A 10,626-nucleotide genomic window follows, 5' to 3' on the forward strand; every position below is an offset into this window, starting at 1 on the left:
ACGTGGCACTACTTGAAATGATTGAGACCAACTGAGCGGGACTAACGTCCTTAAAGGAGATTTTGATATATGATCTCCAATCATTTTGGTATTTAATTTCTTCGATTCTAATGAACGGAAATTGATGAAAGAAGTCAGGGATGTAACACTGTACGAGTAATACATGTGAAAATTTTTTCATCCATAATTTATGTTAAATAAAAATTGATTAATCATTCGAATTCTGGAATAATAAATTTTAATCACTGCCATGTACTTTTTTTTTTCTCTGAGTCTAATCATATCAAATATGGACATATAATTCCGAAAACAGGCTAGTAAAACTTGTACATACTCACTGAACACGTAAACTGGTCAGAGCAATGGACAAAAGCATCGAAAACATCGACGGCACTCGGTTTCCGAGGTGGGGAGCATCGTCCGGATTCCCAACTTCATTTCTATTGTATATAAATGGTTTAACATGGAAGAGCCGAAAACAAAGCAATTCGACGACGCGTACGAGAAAATTTACGGTGACGAGTGTCGGATTTGTTTGAAAAGGGCTGCTGAGATTTGTGAACTTTTTCGGAATGGAGATACTATATCCCGTAAACTTATGGCTGTTGCCTCCGTAAAGGTTAGCTTGCGATACTTTTCTCAACAATAATATAAGTCAAACAAGTTATTTCCTTTGGCTTCTAATAAACACTACATATTTTTCATTTTTGTTGATCGTAAACAAATATCATTAGCATTAATCATAAACAAATGAAGCTAGATTGTCAGAAGCAAAGTTGATATTGTAAATAGTATTATTCGAATGTGTTTTCGATTAATTTGTTTTACTCTGTCGTATAGTTAATGTTCCAATTTCTGTTCACATCACCATTCCTGTTCACTGACTTATTTTTCCATAATTTTATATGTAAGCTTAAGCCAGTGAGGAGAAATTGTAACAAGAAATTGGGATTTTTATTACACTGTAATAAAGCCGTGATCTCGAAATAGATAAGAACCAAGGAACAGGGAAATAACTTTGAGAAACAAGGTATAAGCAAGAACGTAATCAAATACATTCTTTCTTTTGTTAAACATGAACTTATTAGGTATAGCAAATAAATTTTGTTAAGATTACAATTTCTGTTCACTGTTTTTTGTATAACTTTATATGGTACCTTAAGTCAGTGAGTAGAAATTGTAATGTTAATAGAAATTGGGACACTTACTATACTAATTTATTATTTTAGATTGAAGAAGGAGATGGTTTACCTTCGGTGATTTGTTCGCTTTGTAATCAACGTTTGGACGCATCATACGATTTTCGGTGTCAGATACAAAACTCGGACACAAAGCTACGTGAAATTCTAAAACTCAAATCGTCCTCTAACAATTCTGTAAGCAGTGCCAGTATAGTTACAGCGATAATCGCTGATGTTATATCCAGTGTAATATCTTCTGAAAAGGAGAACACAGAAAAGCAAGAAGTTTGTACAACAAATTTTTATTCAGACAATTTCTGCTTCACGAAAGAGGAGACGTCGTTCTGTCTCACTCCAGAGAAGAATCTGTTCTGTTATGAGAAGGACAGTCAATTAAATAATATAGAGGAGAGAAAGAGTCTAAATAATGTAAATGTTTATAAAAGTTTATTGGATGATGATTCTGTTAGACAGATAAATCCGATGAAAGAAGAAGAATTGTCCTCGTTGCACGATCACATGGTGCAGCAGGATACTTCTTTAAAAGAAGACCGTAACGAGATAATATCGGATAATCATCAAATGTTAGATGAATCATCGAGAACTGATGGCATTCAAGACGAAGAAGAGAAACCATTGATTGCACGCACAACTAGATTGCGTTGTACACAGTGTATCAAATCCTTCCGTTCGAAAATAGCCTTGCAGAGACACGCTATTGTACATAAACGTAAAACTAAGCTACGTTACGTCTGCTATGTGTGTGATAAACAATATTCGACGTTGGCGAAAGTTAAAAATCACGTCGCAATTTGTCACGAAGCGCATGGTAGGAAAGAAAACATAGAAGACAAGAGAGTGAATTATGAACAGAGTCTACAAGATAAAAGAATTAACAATATTCAAGTAAGATAATTCATATGTAGGGTGTCCTCAGATTGAACGATCATATAACGTACCAGTATATTGTATGAGTAAAAATGAGAAAAGATGTTATATAAACAGGTCTGCAAACCCTTTATTATCACGCTATATTACATTGAAAATTAGTTTATGTTTCTATTTCGAAATGTCGTCCCCCGTTACTAATACAAGCTTGACATCTTAGGGAAACTGAATTTATAACTCCGAATTTCATTTTTATTTTGCTTTAGTTATTAGTTAGTATATTATATACTCTTATTATCTATACTCTATATATAATATTTTCTATTAGCTCTTGTCGCGAATTCACGTTTCGGAACTGATACTAATTCTTTATGACAATCTCTGCGATATTGCGTTCGATTATTTCAAATAGTAAACATTGTTAGAAGAAGTAGATTTCATAAGTATCGAAGCCTTATTGTTATACTCCGATGTACCAACAACGAACTCGCTATTGATTTCAGATTCGTTTTTTACTATAACATTTTTATAAAGCACTTGGAAATCTATCTTTATACAACATTATCTTCTTATTTGCACTCAGAATATATTGGTGTAGTTTGATCGTTTAATCTGGGGTAATCTATATAAAATTGAAGTTCATAATTCGTACATATTTCAAAACTGAATATTTCTTTTAATATTGGACTTAACGAATTAATTTTTGAGTAGGTGTTAGAAAGATCAATTGATTATTGTTTTCACCAATCAGCAAACGGAACATTACAAATATTTATTAGAATCCCTAATAAAAAAGTTTAAAACACGTGATACTTACTTTTTTGGTCACGATTTCGATCAATAAAAATATTGAATACATTTTTTTGGCACATGACATAGTAAACTAAATCTGCTAGCATTGCACAAAAAAGTAGTTTGGTCCAATATTGAAACAAGTGCGTCCACTTAATATCCATCTCGACTGTAAGAGGTATTATCAATGCTGTACTTCACTTCTACGTAACTTTCAACGCCACTATTCCCTTCATCTTCAGCCAAATTATGTTGTCCTGTAACTCTTTTTTCTGCTGAATACGAAACTTTTACATCAATTGACCTTTTCTAATTCTTCATCTTTCCAGATCTATTTCTCCCTTTTACACTTGACATTTCTGTTAAAAATCATTATTGTGGTCTTTTCACTACTAAGGATAAGTTTCTACCAATTACTAGATAGCGGCTTTTATGCACTTATAGAAAAATTGTGTCGGCAGTAAATATAAAGACTGTTTGCCAAGTACAAATATACAAGATATTAAAAGATCGGTGCCTAGTACAATGTTTATAAGATAAAAGACATGTCTACTTAGAATTCATTTTTTTAAGTGATACCTATTTCGCACAAAAATTCATGATCTACCAATAATCAAATTCCTAAATTTCCATTACTGTTCTCTCCAACATTTCTTCTGCGCTTCATTTTTCTACTAAATATACAAGCAGAAAATAATATGATTCAGTGTATATCTTTTCCTGAAACCCTTCTTAGTCCAAAATTCACTCGTTAGTTTGTTACCGTTTCTTATTTTTACTGCATTTTTCTCATATAACTCCTTCATTCTCCCAACCAGGTATTCACTTCGTCCAAAAACCTCCACAATGTTCTTCTGTCTACTGTGTCGAATACGGTCCACATAGGTTGAGTGTAACTTCTCTCGTTATTCTCTTTTGTACCGTGTAGTACAGGATATAAATTTTCCTAGTCCTTTATTCATTGTTAATGTAATATTTAAGATTGCATGAGCCTTTCAATAAAAACGATAACAAAGCATTCAAATTTTAACACTTAGTACATATGACATTAGTAAATCAATATTGAAAATTTTAGAAATTTGGCAAGGCTATTAAAAAAGTACACCTTGAATTCTTGTATTGAATAGCAAAATGATGACTTAATTTATGAAAAAAATATAGATGGAACAATGACAGAATTTTGTAATTTTGTATCATTATTAATACATGTTTTAAGAATATTTTAAAATTGAAATAATATCAACTTCGAGGATATTGTGTAAGGTACAATCCTAGCAAAAAATTGGTAAAACTTGTATATTAGAATATTAAAAATAATACATCAGAAGTTCGTTATGACTTGAAAAAATATGTATATCGAACAATTTTTTAAATCTTCTCTGTAAATATTTTTCCTAAAAATTCGCTTCAAATATTGGAGACAGCTTGTTACCACATTTCTTAAACTTTTGCCAAAGATTTTACGGCTCATATAACTTTAAGTATTTATATTAAAATTATATTACACTAATGAAAAATGTGCATGTTTTTGATTGTTGCAGGATAAAAGAATAAAATTACAAAAAACTGATGATTCCTCTAAAGAGCAACGAAGAAGCATGAAATATACGTGCAAAGTGTGTTCGAAACAATTTACGTATCAGAAATCTTTTATTACGCATGCCAAGAGTCACCCGGAATATAAATCAGAGGAATTGGACGATACCTCTCAGTGTTCGATGAAAGAAAGATCGACCGAAGCCGTTGAAGAGGATGACGAGAATGAAGAGGAAGAAGATGAGGAGGACGAGGAAGACGAGAACCTACCCGCCAAAAGCCTACAGTGTACTCAGTGTGGGAAACTATTTGCTACGAAAAGAAATCTGAAAAGGCACATTTCCACGCACAGTGGATTGAAGTATACCTGTGGAACATGTGGCAAAGGATTCTCGAGAGTAGACAAATTAAAGGATCACGAGCAATCGAAACACAAGTCCGAAATGTTTGATAGCTCCGATATGGATGACAAAGATGACATGGATAGTATGAGTAAAGTCGACATGGAAGGAAGGAAGAAGGTAACTCACTTAAAATTACTAATTTAAATAATAGGAGTGCGGCTTCCCGAAAATACGTGTCGGGAATTGTTTTCGGGTTCGGGCGAGGTCTCGAAACTTGAGGGGGTGAGCTGTTTCGCCAGAGGGGTGCCAGTTGTGTGCTTTTGAGCGATCCCGGCACCCCTCTGAAGGCGAAGAGGATGGCCACCGAAGGGGTTTAGTGGGTAAGAATCCCACATAAACCTTCCTTCCCACCCCCCAATGGGAGGGGGTATATCTTTAGAAAGATTTCCCCTCCGTCATCAAAAAAAAAAGAGAGGTCTCGAAACTTAATTCGGTACATAAATTCGTTCGGGGGACTCACGTTACTGCATTCGGATCGTAATTGTTCGAAGGTGTTTTAAATATTAAGTTTAACAGTGTTTTCATATGTTATCATGTATAAGCGATTGTAAGAATCCATAAGGGAAAAATGCATTGTAGATGCGTTTCGAACATTCTAAAATCCAAAATACTCACGCTTGCTATGTTATTGAACCCATATTTCAACCACAGTCTCTCGACAACACTAAATAAAAAATTAGAAGCTATAGATAATTTGAAACAAAAAGTTTTTCCCATACGTAGAAATGTACAGTGACTCACGAAATTGATGAAACACCTTTTAAAACAGAATAACTTTCTTAATGTTTGATGAAAGAATATAATTTTGTGTGGAATGCTGGAAGACTTAGTTTACTATGTAATGTATAAAAAAAATTTGTCCAAAATTGCTATTGATCGGGATCGCGAAGAATAGAGTAAATGTCGCGTTTTTTAAATTTTGTATTTGGGCTTTTAATATAAATTTGAAACATGCCGTTTGCAGATATAAATGACTTATACGCATGTACAAAGTTTCATTAAAATCGGTTAATGTTGTTCTATTTTTGGGGTTTAGAAAGTGTCATTACGACTCGTTTGTTAAAGGTGTGAGGGACAGCAACTCCGCTGTTTTACAAGAATTGCCCCAATGACTCACAAAAGTTTTCAAACGCTTACATTTGCGAACTTTAATGAACGAAATAATGTATATTAATCTAATTTGTTTAAAGCATTTCGGCATCTACTGTATACTAAGAGGGAAATCTCAAGATTATGTCAGTAAAATATGATAAACAATGTAGGTAGTAGTTATGGTTAAAAGGGCCTAGTTGGATAAGGGGGTCAAATGTGCGCTTGAGCCGAATGAAGCGGCGTTTGCGCTAATCGATAGCATATCAAAAAAGAAGCATTCACTCCAATTTTTAGCCCTATATCTCAACCAGGGGGATCATGAATTTTTTCAGATTTTTAAAATTGGTGCATCAATGTGAAAAAAATCAAAAACTTCTTTTATTGCTTGAAAAAGTAACTTCTGCTTCGAATTTTTATGTCTTTTTCATACAGTATATTTATTATATGTTTTTAAACATTTTGAGTAACTATAGACATAATTTCAACAACGACAAAGTGAAAATAAACGAAATTGTCCCATGTTCAAGTGTCGAGACGGAAGACAGGTTTCCAACAGCGACGGCGGCGAAGTGGCGAAGACTCCAGGCTAGTAATCGCTGCGTACTTTTTTGACGTAGGTTCGTAGGTAGGTATATATTGACATGTGTCAACATATGTATGTTAAAAAAATTATGGTCGGCGCCAGGACGCGAACCTATGTCAAAAAAGTACGCAGCGATTACTGACCTGGAGTCTTCGCCGCCGTCGCTGTTGGAAACATGTCTTCCGTCTCGGCACTTGAACATGGGACAATTTCGTGTATTTTCACTTTGTCGTTGTTGACATTATGTCTATAGTTACTCAAAATGTTTAAAAACATATAATAAATATACTGTATGAAAAAGACATAAAAATTCGAAGCAGAAGTTACTTTTTCAAGCAAAACATTTTGCAAGGGAAAAATCTGAAAAAATTCTCAGACTTGTCCAACTACACAACGAACATGTCAGAATTTTTTCAGATTTTTCGCAAGGCGTTAAATAAGGAAAAACTTAAAAAAACTGGTTTTTCGAATTTTCTCGATTACTCCCCTCCTGGTTGAGATATAGGGCTAAAAATTAGAGTGAATGTTTCTTTTTTGATATGCTATCGAATGGCGCGAACGGCGCTTCATTCGGCTCAAGGGCACATTTGACCCCCTTATCCAGCTAGGCCCTTTAGTACGTATTTTTCGACAAGTACTTTTGTATAAAAAATTACGGAGCCGATCTGAGATGTCATCGTCAGATCTTGATCGGAACGTCATCGAATGCCCCGTATGTAGTGTTCGAATACTTTTGAATCACTTGTTATGCGTTTTTTTAATAAATGTATCATAATTATTACCTATATTGTTTAATCATTTTCGAATTTTACAGATAATCTTGAGACCCATTCCCCTTACTATAGGCGCTGAATTATTCTAAAGAAATTAGTTTAATAGAGATTATCTTGTTCATTAAGATTTGCAAATTGCCTTAGAATACTTTTGTGAGCTACTGTACATCCTTCCTTCGGAACTATATACTGAACAAATTTTCGGGATTCCATTTAATTCGACCCGATCATTACCCGACCCAAATCCGAGGCTCGGATGCCTGAATTTTCGAGTACCAGCCCCACTATTAAATAATAACTTCTGATATCGATGTCCAACAATTAAATACTATTTCAGGATCGTCACAACAGACCGCATAAATGTGCAATCTGTCCGAAATCATTCGCTCAGGCTCAGTCGCTAGCGAATCACATAGAACGTCATAAACGAGTAAAGGAGACACAGAAAAGGTTTCTGTGCGAGGTCTGCAGCAAGTGTTTTGCCCAAAGCGGATCTTTGGTGGCGCACATGCGAACGCATACAGGCGTCAAACCATACGTTTGCAATGTCTGCAGCAGGGCCTTCACCAAGAGCACTTATTTGCAACTGCATCTGCGTACTCACAGCGGAGAGAAGCCTTATATTTGTCAGTATTGCAGTAGAGCGTTCGCCCGCGCCAACACTTTGGCACGGCATATAACAATGCATACGGGCGAGGCGAAGTACCATTGCCAAATTTGTACGAAATCGTTCAGAAGATTAACCTCGTTGAATGAACACACGTACACGCATACGGGGCAAAGGCCGTATGCCTGTAAGATTTGCACGAAACGGTACAACAACGCGGGCTCACTTTATGCGCACAGGAAAAAGTGCAAAGCGCAGCAAATGTCGAATACTGGATTTGCGGTTTCGGTGAATAACTCTGTGCAAAACTCGCAACAGGATTCTGTGAATGTTTCACAAGTTTTGATTTATTCGCAAAGGAAGTTGGTGGAGGATGCCACCGTGGGCCAAGTGACGCCCACGCCCCAGTACATGATCCCCAACGTACACAGTCAAAAAAATCCGGGATCGAATATTATCCAGCCGTTTACGGTTGAGGATCCAAACGTTTATACGATTAACTCGAAGCAATTCAAGAACCCCTATTATACGATATATCCCAACATGTAACATATTAACGACTGCGAGAGATTTATTAAAGAATGACTTTTTTAGATCTACATGTGTGTTCTTTCATACCTCTGTTAACTTTATTTTATTTATAAGTTTACATAAATAAGTACAATACTAATCATTTGAGTGAAGTTGATAAATATTTATATGCATTTCAATGTTGAATGACTTTCTTAATATTAGACCAAACAACTTAATGTTATTGGAGGTGTTAGAAAGTTTAGGTTACTATACAGGGTGATCCGTAAAGAGTGTAAGAGCCGAAAATGGCAGATAGGGAGGGTCTTCCTGAACAACTTCCTTTGGCAAAATGCAGAATGGGGCTTGGTTACCGAGTTAGTAACAAAAAACACGGACCAATCAGAGCGCTCGGTTGACGCGGGCTCCGACGCGGGCTCCGACTCGGGAGTGTTGGCTCGGATCCGGCCACTCGGCTTTTCACGCGTTTGAACAAGCGCTCCGCTCAGTACGAAGCGTTTTACAAACTACGTGAATAACAATGCAAGGAAATTGTTGTTCGTGCGTTATTATGAGTAACAATTAATACACTTAGTCGTTATTCACGTGGAATCAATGGTGAAATGATAGATTGTTGATAATTAATGGATGATGATAGGATAAATGAGGAATTAATAAGTCGCAGGGAATATTAAATTAAAGAGAAAATGTAAAAACTGTAGAAATTTAGACTTCCTCATTCATTTGCAAGTGCACCTCCTCACGATGGGCCACGGTCAATGGCTCAGCGACTTTGCCGCTCGCAGGTAGGCCACAGCTGATCTTCTGTCCAGGGAAGGAATCCCGCACCTTCACTGTCACTCCACACTCAAAAATTTTAACACACTGAGATTGTTGCTCCTACATTCTATCAATACACGTCTTTCAAAGGAGCAGATTGATTTTTATACATGAACTCAACTTCATTACACCACTGTCACTCCTCACTTAAAAAATTTCAAACAGTTACACTGACGTCCCTGCACTCTCACATTAAACGTCTCCGAAAGGAGCCGATTGTTTTTCATTCACAAAATGAACTTCACTACCCGCGTGGCCCATAAACTATGTACACGATGCGCGAAGGGTGCGACTCGATCGGGGTGATGCTCTTTGTACCGGCATCGGCGGATAACCATCTTCGCGTTAGGCGAACAAGCTGATCATTTCGTAATGCTCTGTTGGATTTTTCGGGCTCCGTCGTTGAATTGAGGTGCACGACTCGATATCTACTGATCCGTCCCTCACAATTTTCCTTCGGGAGAATTTTCCCCACTCGATGGCCAAATTCGTTAGTGAAAATGTTTTTAGCATCCCTGAAAGAAACCCGACTTTCGATTCCTGGGACTCCCAGGTACTTCATGTACCGACTCACCCTAACATATGAGTCTCCAACACGGATTCACGAGTCAGGTTGCTCGGCGGACCTCCGGAGGCCATGAAACCACATGGCCTCCGTCTTCGCCGGTGCCACCTTTAATCCAAGCTCGTGGATCCGCGCGACGACGGCACTGCCAATTCGGCAAGCCGAATGGTCCTCCTGAAGTCCTCCCCAGCGATGAGTATAAGTATATCGTCTGCGTAACAGATGATGTACATGTCGTGGGGAATTTCAACATCTTCAGTTTCAGCAGAAGACTGCATCGTACTCGAGGTTCCACAGAAGTGGGCCCAACACAGACACTTGTGGAACCCCGCGATCCACCACCCGGTGGTGCAGTCCCCCGTACCGGCCTGGATAATGTATCTGCCTGTCGCTGAGGTACGACCAGTGATGTAAGATTTGCGGAATTTCGATCGCCGCGCGTACGGTGAAGAAAGGTGGAACTAAAAGTCTTGATGTAAGATTTGTGGATTTTTCCGCCCATAGCGTAGACCCAGTCTAGAATGCTGTTATGTCTTAGCTTTAAGCTTTGAACCTAGCCGCGCGCGCAGTTTGAACGGCGTACCACTACACGCGTAATTTTTCCGTATACGTGTATCAGGTAAACGGCAAGACCCAAACTGCAAACCTGCCCTTTAAATGCTCGTGCCTCGTGGATCCTTCGATGACCAGCAAACGCTTTCGCTTCTGCTCCTTCGTTTTCGCGTAAAGGGGTGCAAACGAGTCACGCTCAGCGATTGCACGTGCATATGCTATACGAAGGCAAATGATAATTTTTTTTAATAGCCATAAACATTTCAATGAATTTAACGAGATAACTGTATGTACTTTATACAC

At 37.3% G+C, this 10,626-nt stretch overlaps 2 protein-coding genes across 2 annotated transcripts; one reads left to right on the top strand and one right to left on the bottom strand.

The window, feature by feature from the left end:
• The first annotated feature begins 248 nt into the window (after positions 1–248).
• LOC108624756 (zinc finger protein 595) lies at positions 249–8,455 on the top strand. Its single transcript, XM_018024273.2, has 4 exons — positions 249–619; positions 1,230–2,087; positions 4,403–4,918; positions 7,587–8,455. Exons 1-4 carry the CDS (start codon positions 464–466, stop codon positions 8,403–8,405), a joined length of 2,349 nt encoding a protein of 782 aa, XP_017879762.1. The 5' UTR covers positions 249–463; the 3' UTR covers positions 8,406–8,455.
• Positions 8,456–9,327: 872 nt separating this feature from the next.
• LOC113464308 (uncharacterized) lies at positions 9,328–10,489 on the bottom strand. The gene is made up of 2 exons (XM_026813389.1): positions 9,781–10,489; positions 9,328–9,721 (listed from the first exon to the last, which is right to left on the bottom strand). Exons 1-2 carry the CDS (start codon positions 9,843–9,845, stop codon positions 9,451–9,453), a joined length of 336 nt encoding a protein of 111 aa, XP_026669190.1. The 5' UTR covers positions 9,846–10,489; the 3' UTR covers positions 9,328–9,450.
• Positions 10,490–10,626: the final 137 nt, after the last annotated feature.

This window comes from Ceratina calcarata, unplaced genomic scaffold, assembly GCF_001652005.2.
Source record: "Ceratina calcarata isolate Rehan_Ccalc_2016 unplaced genomic scaffold, ASM165200v1 scaffold1176, whole genome shotgun sequence".
Classification (NCBI taxonomy): domain Eukaryota; kingdom Metazoa; phylum Arthropoda; class Insecta; order Hymenoptera; family Apidae; genus Ceratina; species Ceratina calcarata.